This window comes from Lepisosteus oculatus, chromosome 5 (assembly GCF_040954835.1).
Source record: "Lepisosteus oculatus isolate fLepOcu1 chromosome 5, fLepOcu1.hap2, whole genome shotgun sequence".
Lineage (NCBI taxonomy): Eukaryota > Metazoa > Chordata > Actinopteri > Semionotiformes > Lepisosteidae > Lepisosteus > Lepisosteus oculatus.
Genome location: NC_090700.1, coordinates 49,413,869 through 49,437,572, shown reverse-complemented (window position 1 = coordinate 49,437,572; position 23,704 = coordinate 49,413,869). Strand labels below are relative to the sequence as shown.

At 41.1% G+C, this 23,704-nt stretch overlaps 1 protein-coding gene across 2 annotated transcripts; it reads right to left on the bottom strand.

The window, feature by feature from the left end:
* Positions 1 to 152: 152 nt before the first annotated feature.
* Positions 153 to 23,626, bottom strand: serinc4 (serine incorporator 4). 2 transcript variants are annotated; one of them, XM_015343243.2, is made up of 12 exons: positions 23,411 to 23,626; positions 14,347 to 14,514; positions 12,663 to 12,841; positions 11,913 to 11,992; positions 10,472 to 10,565; positions 9,300 to 9,511; positions 8,666 to 8,761; positions 5,264 to 5,390; positions 4,592 to 4,664; positions 4,288 to 4,327; positions 3,546 to 3,696; positions 153 to 1,759 (listed from the first exon to the last, which is right to left on the bottom strand). In XM_015343243.2, exons 1-12 carry the CDS (start codon positions 23,507 to 23,509, stop codon positions 1,558 to 1,560), a joined length of 1,521 nt encoding a protein of 506 aa, XP_015198729.1. In that variant the 5' UTR covers positions 23,510 to 23,626; the 3' UTR covers positions 153 to 1,557. The 2 variants fall into 2 exon arrangements, with proteins under 2 accessions (XP_015198729.1, XP_006628900.1); XM_006628837.3 differs by lacking the exon at positions 23,411 to 23,626 and adding an exon at positions 16,199 to 17,137 and having other exon boundaries at positions 154 to 1,759.
* Between the last annotated feature and the right edge of the window lie 78 nt (positions 23,627 to 23,704).

The following is a 23,704-nucleotide window of genomic DNA, read 5'->3' as shown; positions in this document are numbered from 1 at the left end:
GTGATGTTGTTATTATCCTTTGAGAATATAATATCACATTTCATCCTGAGGCCATCCTTGTGTGAATTACAGGTGGGATTTCCTGTATGTTTCTAACTCTATCTGTAGATACAGACGGGGGGGGCGAGTGGGATCCCGGACAGAGCTACCCAATCCTTGTCTTGGAGGGCCAGTAAGTTTCTGTAGGTTTTCCAGGATTTTATCACGTTTGAAGCTGGTTAAACGCATTCAAGCAGGTAAGAGTTTAGCAGGACTGAAAAGATGTGTAGAGGATCAAGACACCGCTATTTGTATCTAGAAAGCATTCAAATATTTATTCGATGAAAAACAATGGACCAGAACTATTTTACTTTGTTTTTCTTGCTCACTCCAGGGCCTTTTTAAACTGTGTTGGTGTTTTGTTAGGAGTTAAAGAAAATAAAACTAGCAGATCATTCTCTCTTCTCCTTTTGCCAGGAAACACTACACCATTTTTTTCTGTAATGATTAATTTTAAGGAAAACTCTAAAACCTAAGATTCATACTGTATCTGGAATTCTTCAAAGCTCTCTTATGGAACTTTTACATTTTGCATTGATACCCTGCTTATTTTACACCGTTTATAGGTTTTTAAACAGTGAAGTGTGCAAAAATAACAGTAAAATATACTGTACTTGGAAAGTTTTCCACACAGAGCTACACCAACACACTAAATATTTTAAAAACACTTCATTCTCACTAGTACTTGGAACTTTTGTCGTCTTTAATAATTTATATTCTCTTACTTCAGGTGTAGAAAGCTCACTGTATTGCACAACATTCAGTAGCTTATTCTTCCCATGGGCACGATGGGATGGGGGAAGTGCAGTAAGTTCTCTGTTGAAGATGAAAGCTGTGCATTCCGAGCCTCTGGTAGGGGATTCAGAGGGAAATGAAAAAGTGGCTACAAATCACTGAAAGCAGAGGCACTTATGTTGTGCAAATCCTGCAGACGTCATGCTAACAGATTGTACTGCTCTGGAGAAATGTAAAAGATCAACTAAAATTTGAAAAGTTTACAAGTTAAAAATAGAAAAACATAAATAAAATTAATGTAATAATTATTGCATACATCTGAGGCTGAGTCTGTAGACCACCTTCTGAAGAGAAAAATAAGATTACTTACTTTTTATATTTCTGAAAGCTATAGAAAACGACTCCTTGGGATTTAAGAATTGGGTTCATGTTTTTGCAGCCTTGTGCTTTGGCAGTGTACATTTATCTAGCAGATTCTCTGTTCCAGAATTTTTTTAAATCACTTGTTGCAGTAAGACAACAGCTCCATATTGCTCCTATACACAGTCACCTAGAAACTGTGGAACACGTTTAGATCAGTAAAGTGAATACAGAGTCAGAAATTCCAAGTTCCATGTCATTTTTTGTTTTTAACAGTAGATTGATAATCTTGATTCAAAACTGCGTTCTGAACAAAGTTCTCAAAGCACAGCAGTGAACTGTAGTTCAGGGTCTGGAGTCCTGGTGCTCTTTAGCTGGTACTGTCCTTCCTGTCCTCCTGCCCCTGTGTCTTTGGATAAACGGTCACGCGCTGGCATCCTGCTGTATGGTTGAGCGCCTCTTGATGCGGGAGCGTTTGGGCCTTGACTTAGGCTGCGGGCGACACAGTGGAGCCAACAAGATCCCCAAGTAGAGGGCCACACATGCCCAGCATGATGACATCTTCACCCAGAAGGTGGACCAGCTTCCATGGGTGAAGGTGGTCTCCAGCATGGCCGACTCATAGCTGCAGTGGACAGATGGAGAGTGGGAGACTGCACAACTACATCGAGGACTCAGTGCTCAAGAACCATAGACCTTCTTACACATGGTAGCAGTAGTGGGATTATGAGGAAGCGGAGAGATGGGCTGAGGGGATACACAATTTTGATAGTGACCAAGAAGCTGGACAAAGGAACAAGAGAGACATTTTCTTTTGCATGGGTTCAATTGCAGCTCCTGGGACAGCTCTGCTGTCTCCTATTATATACAAAGATACTGAGGAGTGAGATAATCTACTTAGAAAATGGTGAAAGTGAGAATAGTGAAGAGCACATGACTGTGTACCTTCCTGTATCTTCTCAGGCCATCTCTTAGTTTGTTGATGTTTCCCCACGGTTGTCAGCCAACCATGACCACCACCTTTTGGGAGAACAATCTGAGAGTATGCTCCCATTCCATCAATACTCTGCTAATGTCTCTCCACCTAGTTTTCTCGTTACCAGCCTAGTCTCTGGTAACTGCACTTTTTCTCTCTCTGCTTTCCTCTGGAGACCTGGCGAAGGCTTAATCTATTACTTCCCTTCCCATTTGGCCTAGAATGCTTAGCCATAAAATAGAACTGCCCTAAAATCTTTTGTGTTTTTAGATTAAGGAACTTTTCCAAGTATAAAAGGGACTTCCACATAAGGCATTTCACCCCAAATCCTCACATTGAAACCAAGCAAAGAAGTACAAAATCTGAATCTATGGAGGTGTTAGAACTCTTGAGCCTTGATGCTGCCTTCTCACAGACATTTTGAGAGAGACCTCCATTTCATCCTTTTTTAGATTTCATTAGATCAGTGCCTCTCAAACTTTTTCAGCTTGTGGCATGGTTTTAACTAGTCAAACTTTTCACAGAAATTAATTTGGAAATTATCAACATCGATACTGAAAGAGAACTTAAACATAGTTTACAATTTTAATGAGAAGAATTTCATTGAACATTTATGACAAATATTTAAATGTGAAATGAGAGCTTGTTCTAGTACATGTAACTGTTTAATAAGTTAAATCCTGGAAAGAGTTAGGGGGACCTTCTAATTCACATGTGTTAAACATGATCTCTTCTGATTCTACAGTACACCTGAGAGCTTTCCATAGTACACCAGTGTGTCACAACATACTTTGGGAAGCACTGCATTAGGTTATTGCAGGACTGCAAGAGAGTAAAACAACATCTTGTGTCTATCATCACTGGTACACACTAATTCTAAGAGATCGATGCACCCTGCTTAGCGCAGTGTTTATATATTGTCAAGAGAAGCTGGTGTTAGCGAGATACACCTCTGACTATCAGGCACTTGGCTAGTAGCTAAGCAGAAGACCCTCAGGCTTTGTGTGATATGAGTGAATCTCTACGATAATGTTCTGATTGATGAAAAGAGAGCACTCAAAGGGTTACTATTCCTAGAAATTAAATGATTTCATTTCTTATTTAGAAGACAGGCATATCAAAACACATGTACCAGTCTGTATGTATTTATCACAGAATTTGCACCAGTGACAGTATTGTGCCTCACTTTAACTTCCTTTTGCAAATGCAAATATGGAGCAGTTTTCTGTCCATTCCACTTGATGACAGCACAGAACCAGCACTTTCAGTGACTAAGTGAATGACAATAACATCAATTATGATATGAAATGGCATTACAGTGACCTGGAAGGCCCACTAATTGGGAAGCCATTCACAGAGATGATTAGTTATCAAGCTCTCCAAGCCTTTGCAGATCACACACCCCTACTAATGTGTCAATGAGGCACCTCCCTACCTGAACCAGTTGGTGAGTGTCATCATGACGTACAAGGAGGCCAGGAAAAAGACGAAGTGAAAGAAGAAGTAGCTGTAGACCACACGCTGGGTCTCATTGTGGATCACCTTCTGACCAGCCTTGCTGTCATCATCAACTTCAAACACCTGGTCTGAGGAAAGAGGAGAGAGGTAGAGTATCACTCACTGCAGGAGGCAGGGCACAGGCCAGCAGACCCAGCGTTACAAAACTCTGCATTGCTGTGGAAAAGACATGAATAAAATAGCAGATCTATGAACATATATGAATTATTAATCATTATCTATGTTCATAAATATCTTAATTCAAACTGTTTATTATAGAAATTAAGGTATACATTTTAGTTCAGCTGCTACCTTATCAGTATAACACTTAAAAGTCACTAAGATACAAAATAAGTAAAATATACCTGATAGTAATATTTTACAAATAGCTTTACTCTACTTGTATTGGATAAGAATATATTTGACTTTATAATCAGAACGTCATCACATCACTTTCAATAACTGTTTATCTAACTCAGGGTCATGATGGTCCTGTAAGCAGAAACTGGAGCCAGAGGAACACAAGGAGAAATTACAAACTTCATGTACAAAGCAACCCAGCAATTGAGCCCAGGACCCCACATTTCCACTGTGCTATCCATACTTTATCATTATATTCCACAAAAATATTTTGTATTTAAATTTTGTTAGGAAAAAAGTAATGCAGTCCTAGCACTCACCTTCATCTTCCTCAGGGCAGCAGAAACAGCAGCTGGCTTTCTGAAAAGGCAGAGAAGAAGAGAGTTTACAACCATGACTAGTTGCCCCAGTAAACATAACCTGAAAGCCTTATTTGCAAACTATGAAGGACTAAAGTCAAGAGCTGACTTTAAGCATTGATAGTGCTGATATACTGGACTGAGCTGCCCCACAATGCTCCAGTGAACCAGAAGTGGTTTGATAACTTTGTCTGTCTTCACTGCTACTAAGCGATTTTGACAGGGCCAATACACCTGCTGTGACAGCACTTGGAGAACTGCTCACCTGGAACTCATATCTGTAAACTTTAATCATCCAGAAGGGGCCAAACATCTCTGCCAGATAGGAGGCTTCATTGCTAGCAGGAGACATAGGATAAAACAATTTGAATTTGGCATGAAAGTCGATACATTCTGAAACAATCTTCCATAATGATACTACTACTAAGGAAGACAAATACTGTATATCCACAGGGAAATGGCTTTGTATATATTTTTATCAAGGTAACTGTACATATCAGCCAATGCATGATAAGTGTATTTAGTTCACTCTTCTTATGAGTGAACTAAAATTACATTTTAAACCTGAGAAGCCCTACTTTTATTGAGTACAATGCTGCAAATTTCAAACAAAGCAAAATCTTTAAACTGTCAATCATATTGATCACATTGAAGAGCATTAAGGATGCCAGTTGCTGAGTCTAAAGCAAAAAAACTGTTGTCTAATCTGAACCTTGGCTGAGGGTCAGCGTGTCAAAACATTTCTTTCATCCTTAGTGTTTAGTTTTGAGCACATGTTTTATTTTGTTGTTCTGCTCTTTATAAAAACAGTTGACAGTTCTTTGAAATCCTTTAAAAGTTGCTGTCGGAGGAAAGTGAACCAGAGGCCTTCATGCAGGGGTGGAGGGGATCAGTGTGTGACCCAGAGAGGCCCAGCTGCCCGTCTGCCCATGCTTACCATGCAAAGAGCACGCATCCGTACATGATGGTCGCTCCTATGATGGCCACCGCGTTGTCCTCGGTCTGCAGGCCGTCCCGGCTCACACTGGGGAAGCACACGCTCATGTTGCGTCCCTGATACTCCACTGCAGCGAAGACACAGACACAGCCGTGAGGCGGTCAGGGCCCTGTGACTTTGGCTGATGCCTCAGTAATTGTGCAGGTGCACCTCACATTTCTTTAAAGATTGTACATCCGAAACAAAGCTTTTGAAATCCACCAACCAGACTCACAGGTGGCTAAAAGCGGACCCCATCTTTCTTTCAACACTGTCCTGTAGGATCAGAGGCCACTATTATACTCTTTCCTAGCTTTCCTGACTGCTTTTTAAAGAAACAACGATTTTTTTTTCATTCAACCTTAACTGTTTTCTCTCCAAACTGAACGATGTACTCACATAAACATAGACGCACAATGAAAGAGGGTTTGTGACATAGTCTTCTTCAGTAGAACTGGCAGTCTGTTAAATTACCAAAATATTGCAACACCCAGAGAATGATGAATGAACACCGTGATTGAAGCTCAGTTATTGTAGTAGTGTGCTAAACATGTACAGTTTGTGCTAGAAGCACTTAGAGCTTGATTTATAAAGCTCCAATCCAGGACAATTTTCTATTTTGTAAACAGAACTGACAAGTCTAATTGCTTTGGAAATGACTTCTGACAATAGAGGATTGTTATTCTCTCTCAGTGCTGGGGCAAAAGCCTTTGGAGCTGACTGACACAGTAGATCTCTCTGCCAAAGCCCTGACTGCAGTGTGTGGTGAATGGCAGTGGGCTGGTTTCGTCTGCGCTGCCCCAGACAGAACATGTCCTCTCTGCGGCACCCAGACCCCGAGGTGTTTTCACAGCCTGCTGTCTGCATGGCAGAGAGCTCTCTGTGCTGAACTTGTACACCACAGCAAACACCCAGCATTCCTGAGCGCTGGGATAAACACGAGCTAATTACATGTTTTTATCAGCACAATTTAACACGCAACCCAAGAATTCTCCTCCACACACCTCTGTGACACGGGCGCTGCAGGAGAAAATTGATTTTATTGCGGTTCAACATTTTTAATTGTCCAGCTCAAGTTGCCCACGAGACACCCCTCCCTTCACTGTTCCTTTCTCCCCACCTCTGAGAAATCAGCGCTGTCCTTACTGCCTGACCTGCACAACTGCACAAGTCCTCCGATGTGTTTCTTTATGTCTTGTGCCCCACAAACACGAGCTTTTCAATTAAAAGCAAAATAATAGCTTTATTGGTTTTAAAACATTGTATCTTGTTAAAAAAAAAAGAAAGAAATATTTAAATAGCAGGCTGGTGGTGCATAGCTGCTCAACAAGTCAGAGCACGGTGCCGCACAGCCCCGGGACAGCACTAGCTAGCTCTCTGAGGAGGGGCTCTCTTACACTCTGTCACACAGCCAGCGTCCAGTCAAGGCTCTGCCCATCCAGGGGCCACTGACCCTAGCTAGGCCCCACAGCCTCCTCCCGCTTTGAATAGGAGGCCCTGCCATCATGGTGCCATCAACACTCAGCCAGGCGTTTCCATAGAAACCTTTTTTCTTACAGATGCCTGGCTTACGGAGGAAACCCAATGGCTGGGTAACATTAAATGCTTTTTTCCTCTGATAATTATTTGAATAATTCATCATTTGAAGTATAAGGACATAACAAATAAACTCCACACTAGTTTTTTTCTCAAGCACGCTGTATGTTTATACAGGATAAAATAAAATATCCCTACACTTCCACTGTTTCCAGTTTTATTTGCACCTTTCAAATTTTTCACTAACCTTAAGTAAAACAAGGGATAATTATCCAAACGGTACTAGACAATGGACAATGCTACTTGACAAAGCACGCTTGAGGGAGGTGTGTGAAGTTCTGAATGACACACACTGTTTCCTTTGTGAAAGCTCGTGAGTGGTGGCTCTTGTGTGGGGATTAAACTCTTAACTCTCTCCAGATTCCCTCAGCAGGCTAGGTGGATCATCAGTATCTGAGGGCCTATCCCTCACACACGCAAGCCTGGAGTCATTTCAAAGGAGGCAGGCACGAGACAGAATAAGGGCATGAGTGATTGGTGTGTGGTAATTCCAAGGATTTACTTTATTAGCAGAGTTGCTAAAGTAAAACAGAGAAAGGCATGAATGAGGAAGGGCAGCATGATAGCATAGCAGCTTACACTGCTTTCTCACTGCTCTGAAGTCCTGGGCTCAATTTCAGACTGTGCAGCCTTGTGCAGGGATGTGCAGATTTTGGTCCCAGTTTGATTCCGCCTCCTTGAGACTTGATTAGGTTATTTGGTGTCTCTAAGTTGTCTCTGTGTTTAGTTTTGTGTGTCTGTGCCTCCTGCAATGGACTGATCTCCCTTTCAGGGTATAGGCCTGCCTTGCCTTGAGCTGTATGATAGGATAGGCTCCAGGTTCCTGTGATTTTAAACAGGAAAGAGTAGCTTTCTGCTGGTTGGATGAATTTCTGAGGAAATTCCTCATACATCCTGAATACAAAGATAAACGAGAGTAGGTTTGTTACTCTGAGGCTGCACTAGGCAAAGAGATATGTTTGTGAGGGCTAGGTGTGAAGCAACAGTGGGTAAATGAAGCTGGGGTTGTCTATTCTGAAAGCCCTGCGGTGTTGCTAGAAACCATTGCCAAACCTCAGTCAATCTTATTTATACGATTGTTGCACCAGTGTATGAAGGGAATACTTATTTGGGAACCTGTACGACTAGTGCTGTATTAACCAGCTGGCTTGTTCTGCCTTTCCAAGTTAGTATCCACCCTGGGAGTAATACCTTTCTATTGTCACTGAAGTGTGACACATACTGTATATCAGCACATGTTAAAGGTTACAGTGTTAGTGCTTAATATGTATGGAATAATTACTAGAATATGTTAACTTAACTATACTGCCCTCTATCAGTCACCAAACTGCCTCAAGGTCTGTTAAAGTATAATAAGATCTGACTTGCAAAAACAACGGTAATTGATCAGCCCCTAATGATGTTGTCAAGAAAAAGAGTGATCAACTTCAAAGAACAGGATGTAAACCACCTAAGCATGAAAGAAACCAAACTGTCACGTACTACATGGGACTATACTGCATAGAAAGGGTTAGAAAACCTCGGCTGAATCCGCACAAGGCTGTCTCCTGCTCTTCTGCTGAAGAATTTCCTACAACAGTTATACGCCAAGACAGGAAAGGCCAGTCTTTTTTTGGCTTGGTTTGTATTCATCAGTGTCTTAAATTTAAATTGCCCTTTTTTTATATGATCTGGCCCTCTGGGATATAGGCCATGCAAGCAAGACTTGGAGAAGGAGCAGGTCTGTCAGTAGCAGACACAGTTTCCCGGTGTGAGTCATTCACGTACCTCTCTCTGGCGGCCGGCTGGACAGAGCAGAGAAGGTCAAGTACATCACGTAACAGCTGATGATGGAGGCCTGCAGCAGTCCTGAGCGCGGCTGCTCTGAAATCATAGCACAGGAAAGAGGTTTCAGACATGCGCTTCACCAAATCCTGTCCCACACTACGAGGTTTCTATGTAACCAGCAATATTGAAGACTTCACGGTATAACTCAAAACATCTTTAACTATGGTAAAAAATACTGCTTAAAACTTGTTAATTGATGTTGCTAATATTACCCTGACAACTTTAGACAGAACTGTTGGGAATAAGGACACAACAAGAGAGGTTAGGGACAAGAAGGAGCCATTTGATCCATCTGTCTTGCTTGAGTGTTAGCAGGTGGGTGTTCCCCAGGGTCTCAATAAGCCACTTCTTGAAGGATCTCGGGGTAGCCTTACCACTCTTACAGCTCTCCAGACAGAAATCCACATTTAGGACCTGCGGTCTGGATTTCTATTCGCTGCCTTCAGTATAGAGCTGAACGTACAGTGTGCCACAATTATGGCTTGTGATTGAGCAGTGCCTGTCAGGAAGGCGCACTGTTCTCATGTGAAGCCAGGCGAGTAGGTCTGGAAAGGGACGCATGTGGTACACTCACTCAGCTGTACGCAGGGTGTGATGGCGATACTGGACATCAGGACACACAGCCCCAGGTTGGTCCATAGAAGGGCCTTATTGAGCAAGCATCCTGCAGGATGGGTGTAGTATTTGTACATGAAAGTGAAGGCCAAGGAGGCAATGGTGTAAAAGACCAGGGTGGCACACACTACTGCCAGGTACCAGCGTTTGTCTTCAGCAGCACCTGTCAACCTGGAGAAGCAGAAAGACAGAGAGAGACCAAAGCTCAAGCTACATCTGACAAAGCAGTAAGTGTTCTCATACACGGGGTTGTTGAACGAGCTGCACAGGTCCCGAGAATCCTAGAGCTCAATCGGTCCAGCAGTCTGCCAGGTCCCTTGTCTCTGAGGCGGAGAACCTGCTGGTGCTAGAGAGGGATTTTGCACAGCACGTGTTTTAGTTGGAGAGCCTCCAAACTGCTGCAAAACCCGCTTAAGCTCAAACATTTCAACTTGTCAAGGAGTGTGAGTTATTAATTGATATCTCCGAGCGTTCTGGCACAGCACAGAAAGGCTGTGCGCCACACTTCATTTTACGGGCAACATCTGGAAGCAAGGTGTCTGTCTGGGGATGGGCACAAAGAGAGACGGAGAAACTCACAGGGGGAAATCAGTGAAGTAACCGAGAAGGCTTCAGAAGGCAGATGATGGAAGTGTTTTGTTGAAAACAATATAAAAGATTTATGCTCTTCTGTAGTTATGGACAGGCCTCTGAAGAGTGCAGATGAGTGCTACCCGCCTCCACATGTGTCACAAAGCACAGAAACACTCCTACAGGCCTGAGGCACCTGCATGCAACATGCCAAGTTCTTGTTCTCCTGGTATATATTTCAAAACCTGGTATTTACTGAGAGCATTTGGCTGTGTCAGTGTTTCCGATGTTTAATGCTAATATGAATGATGGGATCATCTGAGTCTTGATGCTGCCAGCCTGTGTTGAAATGCTTTGAGCACCTCAATCCCTCTTTTAGATGATTCAGAAATATTTTCAACCACTCATCCTTTTTAATGCTGAACAGCTTGTGAAAAATTCTGTACCATCTACATAACCTCCTGATCACTTCCCACCCTCATCCAAAAGTCCATTCAATCGCAATCAGGCACATTTCACAGTTACCCAAACCATCTCCATCCTTCACCCCCCTGGACTCACCAGTTCTTGTTCCAGGTGTGAGCGAAGGCAGTAATGAGGACCAGCTGGATCAGGATGAAGGCAAAGCCCCCGACCACACCCACATAGTGCCAGGCTGCAGCAAGAGAGGGGCAGAGACAGAAACCTTAAAGTCAGATAAAGATCACACCAAGACCACCACATCCCTAGAGCAGCCTCTCAAGCTGTTTTTCGGGACAGGGCTCACTGACAGAGCACTACTGAACCTCAGGTCGCTCTCTAACACTGGGCTCTTCCACACCACCTGCTCACGCCCCTAAACTGCAGCTCATCAGGGAGTGTGCAAACGGGAGCTGTAGAAGGGTCAGGATTGATTCCTCTCAGATGGAATCACAGATCCAGCAATGCTGTTGTTTCACTTGTTTTTTCATAAGGCCACTAATCCCCACACAATTAAAACCAAAAGAACCCATTGTTTTATGGATACAGAGTAATGATTTTTACATAATTGATCATTTAGCTGCATCAGAGTAAGAGCTACGGATGCCTAGTGTCATCTGGTGGTCAATGTCAGAAGTGCACCTTAATTAAGCTGCCTAGTATATTAATTCATGTAGTTCAGGTGGGTAGCTGCGTCAGCATGCGTAGGCTGCAAAGGAACAAGTAATAGGTTTATTCCATGCTGAAAAAAAGAAGAAAGAGAACACAACGTTTCGGCCGTGGAGCCTTCTTCAGGTGTGAAGAAGTATTCTTCACACCTGGTATTAATTCATGTATATCATTTGTATATCATAACTAATTTGTAGACTTTTTATGCTGTATATTTTAGTTCTGTGAGGTGGCATACTGATACACTTTGCTCTGTAAGTACTGTGAATTAGTTCACATGTCATCCGTTTACATTTAATTTAATTTCCCATCTTGTTATAGCAGACCATGAAAGAGTCAGTGTTTTACTATTCAGTCACACAGTCAGACCCAGTTTTCTAGTCAACCATCAACTGGGAAAGTTTATAATCACGCTGTAGTGAGGCTTACATAACTTTCAGTGCTCATCTGATAAGCTCTGCTGTTAGCAGTGTTTGCCCTGAATTAATACTTAATTCCCTAATTAAGTACTGAGGGCTGTGTGAGTTCTGTCTCTTCAATGTCATTGTGTATGCTGTAAACATCATCATGCTTTAAGCATGCTCTCACATTAAGAGGTATTAATTCAGACTCATCTCTTTCAAGCTAACATCCATGAAGGTCTTTATCTTAGGGCCTAGATGCTACAGGGTACAATGTGATTCAAATCCTTTGCCAATGTCTTTGATCAAGTATGTAAGAATTCTTTATGCCTGCTTAAGCATATGGTCCTGAAATCATTTTCTATCATTTTATCTAACTCCTGAATATATGTTTTGGAAGACATAGAATTAAATGTCTCTAATCTCTTCAATGGTATTCCATCAATATAGTACTGGGTCCCTGGTTCACTCACCGTGCAGGAAGGACTCAGTGGGGATGAAGAAGGCAGCAGCACACATCCCAATCAGGGTGACTAACTTCAGAAACCAGAACCTGGAAGAGAAGTAGAGGGAGAGTAAATGATAATGGGAGACAGTGATAAATGTCCAAAAATGAGTGAAGCACTGTCTGAAGGACAAGGACATGTGATGAGTTTCCTTAGAAGAGACGTGAAAGTGACATTGTTCAATGACTCCACTGCAGAACTGGCAGACTGAACTGCAGAACTGGCAAGGCAATTAAACACTTGCTGTGGGCAGAAGATGGCCAATATCAGACCTTTCATCTCTACTTACAATAGGGGACACCAATCAGCACTTCCTGCCCACGCTTGTTCTCTTGATTCGATAAGACTCTTAAGGCAGAAAAACGTATTTGGCCCAGCAACAGCTCTTAACCCTGTAATCTATGTCTGATCCATTCCCATATTTAAACAGGTACAGATTTTAGGTGCCAGACTCTATAGATCTCAGGGCCACAGTAAGAGAATAACTGCTGTACTAAACTCTCAATCACACAATTGGCTAAACTAAAAAATGAACCCGTTGTGTTGAGTAGGGTCTTAAGAGTGCAATAAAATGATCCAGTTTTGGGAAAACACCTGAAGCAATATGAATGGCACAAACCCATCACTGGGTTGTGCCCTTGAAGCAGGCAGACAAATGCACTGTAGAGCTGGGATAATGTGAGTCTGCCTACTGTACCTGCTGTGTGTGGCACTGACCCGTTATGGATGAGGGCACGGAAGTCCTGGCTGGACTTGACATTGATAAGGAAGAGGGCCAGCATCAGGTAGAAGCAGGCAGTGCCGAAACACACGCGGTACACTGCAGAGTAGCCCACCAGTATCTCACAGTCGCCACCTCCTTGGACATGCTCACAGATCAGGGTGTAAAAAGGCACCTAAGAAGCACACAAAAACAAAAGCTCTTAACCTGGCACAGTCAGCCCCAGGACAATAACACCCAGTACAATGCAATGCAATGCAATGCAAAAATCTACCTCCGGGGTTTGGTTAACCAGAATTACCTATAGAGAATAATAAGTAAATGACCATTTTCAGCAGGAATATTTTTCTTTCTTTTTTGTATCTGGTTTGTTCAATGTTTAATATTACTAACATACTGTATGTGAGATTTTTAAATATTCTTCACCCCCTTCACTTTTACAAGCAACAAAATCATCGGTTTTAAACTTCACTCACTTCAACTGAAAGTTACAGCTTAGGCCATAAAAGTGATAGAGGAACTTTATCGAACATACTGTGATGATCACATTCTCTATTCGTATAACATTAGTTCAAAAACACCCATTACGGACAAACATAAAAACATGAGTGGGTTCACAAATTAGAGGAGCCCAGATAGTCTGTATGGTTTCTGTAACCTAATTGATAAAAGGATCTCAAAAGAAGTGCTGCTTGGTCTAAGTTCTGAATGCAGTATGCACTTGTTCCCTCTGGTTCGTACGTCACTGTTGATTCTGACTCCAATATTTTTAATACTTGAGGTCCCCTCACAATCTTCACTGCTTAGAGCTATAAAGGTCCAGATTATTATGCATGTCAGCCTAGGACATTCCTTTAAGACCAGGAATTTATCTGGTTGCTCTTCTCTGGACTGATTCCAGAAACCTTTGCCGCTGTGTGATCACAGCAGCTCTGGGTTCACTTCACAGAGTCTTGTCGAAGAGACTTAGTAGGTCGAAGGTTAACAAGGCGGTAATGTTCCTGACTCTACATCAGGAAGATTGACAGCTTTTACTAATTAACTTTTTTAACTGTCTAGTGGGATAGCTTAGCCAGTTTTGACACAGAGTGACACTATTTTGAATGAGATGTAAAAAAATAACTTTTTTTACTAAAACATCAGCTGCCAGGACCTGTTTTTGTAATGCATCTTTCTAGTTCACTGGTTAATCTTGTTACTGTCTACCCTAAGGATGGATTAATTGGATCTTTATTGAACAGGACTGGAAACAACAAACATAGGCCTGGGAAAGGGAGTTTTGATATTAGTGGATTCAAGATTTTGAGTGCTTAAACAAATAATATTTGATCTTTGATGCTCAATGTTAAAATGGCTTAATTCTTACATAGACCAAGATATTTTTACAGTAAACATCGCTATTAGCTAAGTCTTTAAAGGTAAATGACAAAAAAATTAGATATAAAAGCATAACATGGAGGTAAAACATCACCTTTAATTAATAGGATACACCTGTGTGGAACCAGTCAATTTAAACAGTACAAAGGAAATTTCCCATTTGGGACAATAGAAAGTAAGTAAATTAATGTAATAATCTAATTTGTCCCCTACAGAGTGAGCACTAGATGAATTCAGCATACAGAACATATCAAGGTTTTAAATGAAAGAACAACATAAAATCACTTTCAGAAAGCCACTCACATTCTCTCGCACTGCTTCAGAGATGGTCCTAGACAGCATGAGGCAAGAAACTGCGCAGGCCAAGATGTGGAACAGCGCGTACATGAGCCTGGTGCTCGTGGAGGATTTGACGGACGGACAGCAGGCACAGCACAGAGAGCACGGGGCAGGGCCGCAGCAGCAACATACCTGCAGGACAGAGAGAGAATCCCATAAAAGGACCAAAGTCCAAGCTACTACCAACAGACAGTTTCTTTTCATTTCAGCAGGAGGACTCCTGTGAAGTTTAAGCATACACTGCACTCAGATGACCCCTCCTTAAACAGTTCATCTTATTTCCCTGCTCTATAAAACAGAGTTCCAACTTCTAAGCATCATGTTTATTCCACTCACTCATCCATAAAGCCAAGCAGAACTTCTAAAAATTGATCTTTCACTGAGAAGAACTGTAGATTTTCGATGCCCCACTGATTCGTTTTTAAACAATTTACAAAGAAGTCAATAGCATGTCTAGCTACCCACCCTTTATCAGAAAACTGCTTACACCTGGTAACAGCTTTGGAAATCCAGAGCCCAGCATATCCTATCCAATGCAAGGAAGGACTATGTTCTAAATGTAACATCAGTCGCACAGCACACACTCACAAGCACACTATGACAATTTAGAAAAAAAACAAATGGACACAAGGAGAAATTACAAACTCCACACATAAGGCACCCACATTTACAATTCAGCCATGCCATTGTGCCACCCAAACTGCCAATGTTTCATTCGCAAATTGCACCTAAGCACTAGAGGCAAGTGGCTCAGTTCATTCTAAGAGTCTGCAAGGGCTTGTGCCCCAGATATCCAGGAGTGTGCAAACACCTTGTAGTTTCGGCTGGAATGCAGAAGGTGCCCCGGGCAACGGATTATTTCAGATAACACACAGCATCTGCAAACTTTACTGCTGTAACAAGGAAGACTGTGAGAGAAGGAATCAAACTGGCAGGGAGCCAGCTGGGAGCTCTTAACCTACACTGAATGCAGAGCCCACAGTGGGCATTAAACCCACTAACACTCTCCTACCAATTACTGAAAATACACAGATTAACAAACATGCTGCCTTCAGCTCCACCGTATCAATTGGAAAACTTCCGGCTTAAAGCTAAATTAATATAATGCACATACAGGATTTTAACAATGGCCTATATTCATAAACCTGTATCAAGTAAGAGAGGGACTAAACACATTCATCTTAATAATTGTTTATATAATACAAAAATGAAGAATGAGTTAAAAATATCAGACTACATTCTTGATGCGGAATTCAAAAAGCAATTCCATTTCTCTGCACAAGAGCTCAAAAATAGACAGAGCAGTACTGGATAAGGAGATATATTCTAATTCATTTTTCATCTGGGTAAATAGGTCATGATTTACAAAAACAGCACATTTATGATAGAGGTTCATGTAAGGCTATACTGACACAAATCTTCTATAGTTCAGCTTCAAGTCCAGTTAACTATCAATGGCCAAAAGCAGAAACAATGAATGGAATAACAGGCCTTGATTTTAAACCCAAAGAATCAGGAACTAGGAATTTGATCCTCATTATATTCAATAACACTTTGTCGTATTTGCAGAGCATTTGTGTAATGAGATACTTTTTTAGGGGGAAATTTGATGGCAGGTTTGTAATCACACAGCACCCAAGACCAGTGGAAGCATAATCTCTCACACATGTAGCACATACTGAACCTCCTGCACTGTTTTCCATAGCTGCTATACCACAAAGGCCAAGTATTTTAACTCACTGCTCAGAATGATCTCCAAATACCCCAGCCTACAATTCCCCCCATTCTGGCTTGTCTGGAAAGAGCTCTCTCTTACCTGATAGGCTACAGTGTTGAAGAAGTAGCAGCACAGCCTGCTATGTCGGAGAGCCTGGCCAACTGACATCTTGGATCCTTGCCGATGGTAAAAGGGGATTCTAGGGTCCACAGAAAGGCTTCTGCATTCTGTCTAAGAGCATGTGCATCACGCTCCACCACACCAAGATCAAAACACATGTAGAGGATGTGCCAGTTTTGTGTACGGCTTTTTCCAGAACAACACGTTCTTCCTCTGTCTGATCTTGAATCTTGGAGGACCAAAATAAAAAATAAGTAAAGCGCTCCCTGATTCAGCTTCTACTCCACAACCAAAGTTGGTTATCACAATTCCACAACCAACTTGAAAAGCATATTGTCACTGCCTCTTGTCCCACACGTTTCCTTCAGCCTTGTCCTCTCTAATTCATGCTGGATTATTTATATCCTCATCCAGGAATAGAGCTTGTCTTCTGTGCAAAAAGCTTTTTAAGCAATAAAGACACACTTGTACAAATTAAAGAAATGGTGGTCCATAAACACCTAGGAGCTATGCAGAATGGGCTCCTCCTGGCTCCTGTGCTGCTTGTGTCACAACAGAGGGTTCCCAGGAATGTTTGCAGGACCTCTGAGAGGCTACACCTCTCTTCTCCCTGTTGCAAATCGGAGAGATTAGCCAGCCAGTGAACGGCACCATGTGTCAGCCCATCTGTCTCAACTGACACACCAGCAATAGTTACAGCAACACAAGGCCTTGGAAACACAACAGGATTGGTCCGGAGTCTTAAGCGATTAAGCCAAAATAATGGAATTACTTGCAATGCAGTGATTTTGCCTGTCCGCAATCAGAATATTTCAGGACATCTCTCTTGCTCCTACCCCACCCTCATTTTTCAATATGATCTACTACCTCTCCCATTAATTTTCCAGCAATACAGGCTACATCCCTAATCCTATGATCATGCTATAATGCAATACTGGAACTGTGTCAGTGGAGGAGGTGGGGCCCTGGGAGAGGGAAGAAATCCGAAATGATTTTTAAACCAGCAAAATCAGAGAGCTTAGAAAATTGTCAATGTTGGTTTGGCTGCTCTGTTTTGGAGTCAGGTTTACAAAATAAACACATTCTGCTTCTATCACATCTTGGTTCACAGTACAACTAACCTCTATCATGTAAATCAGATTAACTCTCAACCGTTGGATGGTTCATCAACTAATAGAGAATCTGTGCTGTGTTTAAACCATTGTGAGATTACCCTACCGAGGATGTGTTGTTGCAATGATAATCCTGTTCAGTACGAGAAGAACCGCAGGTCCAGTTAATGGTGCTTGACTACGGAGCCTTTGGTGTGAAGCTGCCATTTGAATGCCAAGCAATCAAACAGACCAGCAGGTGAACACAAAAGGAAGTGTTGTTTTTTTTCTGAGGGTTAATACACACACAAGCAGTTTGAGATAGAAAAGGTCAAATTAAAACACTCACATATCTCTTCCCATTTCTCTTCATGATGTCTGGGGCTTCAGAGCAAGATATCCCAGCACAATGAGATGTGTCCTACACAACATCATCACAAGGGCTTCAATCCAACAAACAAAATACAAAACAGAACTTTTTTGCACCAGTAACTTTTAATATACAGCTAGGTATAGGTATATTAAGGCTTTCCATGGTCCATGATATTTTTAATTTTTAATTGTTAATTTTTACAAACAATAAATTCCAAAGAAAGTGACCAAAGTAATATATCTTCTTATGATTTATTGATCACAACAGGTCAATAGATTAAACTACAAAACTACCTCTCCAGAGTTCCCAATACTGCACAGACTTCCTTCTTTTCCTTCTCACATTGAGCTTATTCAGCTAAGGAGATACAGACAGTAACTTGTGTTACATCTCACCCATGGTACTGGTCCTTCTAGACACAGCCAGGCAGTACAGAGAACCTACTGGATACTCCAGGAACTGGGCAGTTTTCTAGCGACCTTTTAAATGGGCAAATTGAGGACATGCAGGATCTTCTTTAGATTGAAAATTGATTTTTTTTCATTGCACCCAGACACTTCGGAGGTGCTGTGGAGTCGTGACATCAATGTCACTTGTGGGGATTGTTCATGGCTGGGAGTCTGATTGCCATTTCTCGGGAATTTGCCAGCTTTGCAAAGCTGTATACAACCACAATCAGGTCAGCAGACCCTGAGAGCCGAAAGGTCACTCTTTTGTGAGCATGGCAGACAGCTCTACACCTTGTGACCCCTGCTCACTTCCCAAGGGCCTCTGAACCAAGACACCTACAACCTCAAAAGGCAAGCAGATGGCTCTCCCCTTCAGATTCGGTTAGTTCAAGCTCACACTAGGAGTGCGAAGGACATCTCCTATTGTTCAATTGTACTGCACCTCACTGCAGGCCGACTGTCAGCCTGTCAGCAGTATTCAAACTCTCAGATTCTCCTTTCTCTGCTGTGATGAACTCAGATTTCAAACCTTTTTTGATCATCACTACAGTACGGCGGCAGACACACCTCTCTGCTCTTGGCAGGGACTAGGGATGAAGAAAAATGATGATGATGTTCATCTCTGCAGCTGCTATATCTTCGTGAAAACAAAACAACATCCTAAAAACAGGCCGTAACAGGTTTAGTTTAGCCTCCACTCTGTCCTTTGGAAAGAATTATCAAGTTATTTGAGGAAGAGAACTCAATGGGTTTGAAGACCCGGATACCCTGTAACCACAACATTCTATGCTCTGTATTTAAGTTTGCTGTCTAAGTGATAAGTTTTTACGTTTTAAAAACAATAGTCCAAATGCTTTGCTTGTCTAAACAAATGCATGAATGTCAACACTCGCTTTGACATGTGATCTACCAGAACCATCACATGTTCTATTAACATGTTAACTGTTGCAGCACTTTGGTAGACCATCTGTATAACCAGCTGGCCTCCTAGTGGTACCTGGACCTACAAACATCATTTGACAGTATTGGATCAGACCTATTCTCCAGTACAAGATGAATAACTTTTCAATGAACTTGGATTCCCTTCTAAGATTGAATGTTCTGGTCTTTCATTAAATTGTTTATTTTGCTTTGAAAAACAAATGTGATATTAAATCTATAGTACTGATAATTTAGAGAAATACCCTTGAATGAGTCTCACTTGCATGGTGAGTGAGTTTTTCTGCAAACAATTGCTGTGATTTTTTAACAACATTTTTTTGATAATGTTTGAGAATTAACACTGGAGGACAAAAGTGATGAGGGATGTTAATCAACACCAGCAATTCCTTCAGTCTAAGCATCGACTCAGTGTGTCTTGTTGCAATGTTTATTTTACGTTTCTTCTATCCTTCAAGTAAATGATTATACTCTGCTTCCCTCCAAATTAGTCATAGCTGAGGAGAATTCAGTATGAATAAAGTTTGAAATTGCAGGTTGATATGAACACTTCCTAACTCAAGACGAACTGGACTTGCACAAGATGTCAAGTCCAGTTCACTCCTGGAAAATGTCTTTAAATTTATTTGGCTATCTAGATGCTGTTCCTGAAATAAAATAGGATTTTTCATGTTCTGACCAACATTTTTTATTCAGTCACCAAATACGAATATACGAACCTGCCCTCAAATTGTTAAGACCCCTCTCAGCTCATAACATTCACAGATGCCTTGCAATTTCAAATGCAATCCTATAACAGATTGAAGCCTGCCCAGAACACCCAGTTCAGGGTGGGCCTGTTTGATTTAGATCCTTAATTCCTCATGACCTCAATCATACAACCACAACCTTTTAAAGCCAATTAGGAGCTCTTCTGGCCTTCACAGACAGGACTGGCTGTAAATGAACTATTGCTGTGTGTGGTCGAGCAGAGAGAGCCCTCTCCCCACTAAGGGCAGGAAGCTCTTTCACACTGTGGAGGATGCTATCCCACCGAACAGAATGCCTGCGTCTCTTTGGCAATGGAACAGGAAAGACATAAGGGAGAACAAATAAAGGAAACTCAAGTCTCATAAGAAAAAACATTTAGTAATTAGAAAAATAATCATGCACAATGTATTTATAGCAATCGGAAATGATAAAATTTCAAAAGTAATATGGTGATTTACAGGTTTGGCAGAATCTCCAACTGTGACAATTAGAAATCATGTGAATATGTCTTAGCTTTTCAGTTTCACAAACAATACAAAAACATTTGTAGACTAAATCGATGAGCTGATTCCTACACTGATACGCAGTGCCATCCCTGATATTTCACCACAACACCTTGCCTCCATCAAAAGTGGGTAAAAAAAGGAAAACATCTGACACAACCTAAAACTAAAAAATCATCCTTCTCAATGTGGCTTTTAGATTACATTAGAATGGATAATTCCAAAAAGACCCATTTTTTAAATTTAATCTTCACAAAAGTCCCAAATACGTTCTGGCAGTCCTGGCTGCAGGTCTTGTCTCGGACTGCTACACTGCAAGTCAGATCCCATTAGGATCTTGTTGGGATATTAAAATAAAAAAACGTTCCATCAGAACTATGTTCGAAGTAACCAAAGGAATATTTCATTTCTAACAGTCATAGTATCTCGTCTAGCATCAGGCTTTCATAAACAAAGATATTTAAAGCAATTATCAGAGTGCATTAAGTGCAATTAATTTGTGCAACATCATCCAAACACCTTTTAATTTTTTGTTCACTGTTCCATCACAAAATTAAGAACAATATCTTCACAGAAGAAATTATTGCCTTTTGATGTTTACCTGTCAAACTTTACAAACTGGTATATTAAAAAAGCAAATTTATTACTATGAGGATGGAATTAATGTCTATCCTATTAAGTATTCCAACACAGCTGTTGCACTGAAAATATATAAGAAGCAGTTTCTCTTTGTAAATACAAAATATCTGAATACAGGAGCTAGCCTCAGTATAGGTCATATTTTAATGCAGGAATCACTGGGCTGCTTGCAATGTCAGTGTCACACCATTTGAGCTGTCAGAACACATCTACAATTACTACAAACACCAACACAAAAATCCTGTTAAAAAAGACCAGCCTTTTATCTTCCCTATTTGTAAGAATACTACAAAATGTCTGGTAACAACAGCTGCAATTTTCAATCTTTAAGTATAGTTAAGTGGGGAGCACTATTTCGTTTTTTTTTGCCAGTAAAGACACTAAAGTAAGGTTAAGGTTCCTAACTGAGTTCATTACATATTTCTCAAACTAATGAAACAGGACAAAGGAAGGAGCGACCTCGTAGTATGATACAGAAAAAATGCTTCATGTTCCATTTATATAACCCTTAACCATTATTATTCATAGAAAGCAGTGCATAGGAGATTTCACTTCCATTCCCCCTCCTCTGAAAATGTTTGGGATTATATAACTGGTTGGTGTTGAAGGCATAATAGGACAATGCCTGAAAAAGCTTCTCTTTCACAGACATACCTCTTATCTAGTTTGTAAGTTTGTAAGCCATCAACAGACCATGTTTTAATGAGTGCAAGAATTCAACAATCCACCTCCACAGAGCTAAACTACAGACAACTAGTATAGACAACTTACAAACTAATACTAATATTTTTAATATTATTATGGAGGTGCAATAAGCATGCCAGAAACCCATTATTTATCAAAATCAGAATATGGTCTAATAGCACCATCAGCAACAGAATACAGAAACCCACAGCTAGCTGTTCTGTATGTACTCTCTACAGACCTACAGATAACCTCACTACTGGCAGGCCAAAACATCCTGAAGATTAGCACATCTAAAGAGGGACAACCAAGAATCTTAACTCACTTCCCTGTCAAAATACTGTTCACTACTGCAGAGACTTATTTTATAGATATGGCCTTCATGTTTCAATTACGGCGAACCAGAACTCTAACCATGATAATAACGTCTGGTGCTCCGTGATAAACAACTTCAAAGTGCGATTGAGCAAAACCAACCCACAGCACTGTATCTCAACTTCCCAAGTTGTCTGTCAAGCACTTCTAGAGCTTTGTTGTTTTTGGTTTTGCTCTCCTGCACTTGGTTTCAATTCAGCAATTGGATCAGGACATTGTTCTCACTATCATCCTTCAAGCTAACGATTGTCTGTAATCCCCATGCTTTGCCAATGGTCCTTACATTTCCACTACTTTGGATTTCTGAAAGGAAAATTAAAGTCTCAGTGATCATGGTACAAACGTTTTATGTTAGTGTCCAATTCAATGCAACCTCAGTGCGAGTCTTCTACAAGGTTAGAGAGTGGTTCAAACTCCGTGTCCTGGAGGAACATTGTGTTTATTGGTTTTCATTCCAGTTTAGACTTTAATTTAACTTGTTTCTTTGGTGAGTCCTGAGTATTAGAAATATCATCCATCTAAGGAACTGTTTCCAGCAACATCAGAATACAGAACTTCACACACAGCCTCAAATCAGCTTGTTGCCATTTTTTCCGACTACACAGCTCTTACTGGCTGATCAATTGATGCTGAACTGACACGGATGGGACTGACACTGTATCAGGTAACTAAGCTGTCAGGTTCAGGTTAGGATGAACGAGAACAATTCTGAAACTCAGAAACTGGTGCTGAGTTGATACCAATTACTAATAGAATTTGCTCTTTTAAGAGCTGAATGCAAATTTATAAATTTGCCCCATATAGAAAACTGAAATCAATTAGCCTGTGATTAAGAACTTGGCTGGAGCACAAACTCATTATTTATTCATGTTTCTACAGTTAGAACTTTGATAATAAAACATAATATAATGGTAAATGTCACCCATACCTGTGACACCTATCATTCCACTAACCATGATAAATTACCTGTACTAGGCTACACATTTTTTAACTTCTATTTTAGGAACAGTCTTATGCAATTAGTATTGTTTCTGCAAAACTCTGTGTGCACAGGTTAACATACTCTTATGTTCAAATTCATGATAATATATCATTGCAGAAAACTTGTTGATAAAACTTACAGGTGTAATGGACACTTTTACAGCTTTTTACAGCTGCAGTACTCTCAGACAGTGTACCATGAAATTCCTCTGCACTCTGCGGAATCTCTTTTCTCTACATCAATCATGCAGAGCAATTCCTTCCTGCTTTGATTTTAAAACCGCCATCAAAAAAGAACAACAGACCCTCTTACTTTCTGCTGTTTATAGTTTGGTTAAGGTCTGTGATGTGGCTTGAAGTTCCAGAGCAGTTAACAGCTGTTTAACTCTATTGGAGCTGCACCTTACCTGAGCCAGTACCCAGTGTCTCAACATCACTTCCCAGACTGGGATCCAGGTAATAGGGTCCAAAACTCCAGTGTCTTCAGACTTCCTTGGGTTAGGCATATACCAGAATGAAGGGGTTTGTTTATGGGACAGTAGTGTTTACCCAGCAACATCACCATTCCTACTACTGCCTGGTACTACTGGGTACTACTGCCCAGCTACTGCCTCCACAGGGATGAGATGTGCTTGGGGGAGGGGAAGGGTCTTGATGGGGCAACCGGGACCATAAATATAGGAAAAGGCTTTATTTCATTG

Excerpts from the sequence above, each read along its gene's own strand:
- serinc4 (XM_015343243.2), bottom strand. The coding sequence starts at position 23,509 with ATGCCTAACCCAAGGAAGTCTGAAGACACTGGAGTTTTGGACCCTATT. Across the intron at positions 3,697-4,287 it reads CTGCCCTGAGGAAGATGAAG|ACCAGGTGTTTGAAGTTGAT; the intron begins GTGAGTGCTAGG and ends CTCTTTCCTCAG. Across the intron at positions 1,760-3,545 it reads ACACTCACCAACTGGTTCAG|CTATGAGTCGGCCATGCTGG; the intron begins GTAGGGAGGTGC and ends TGTCCACTGCAG.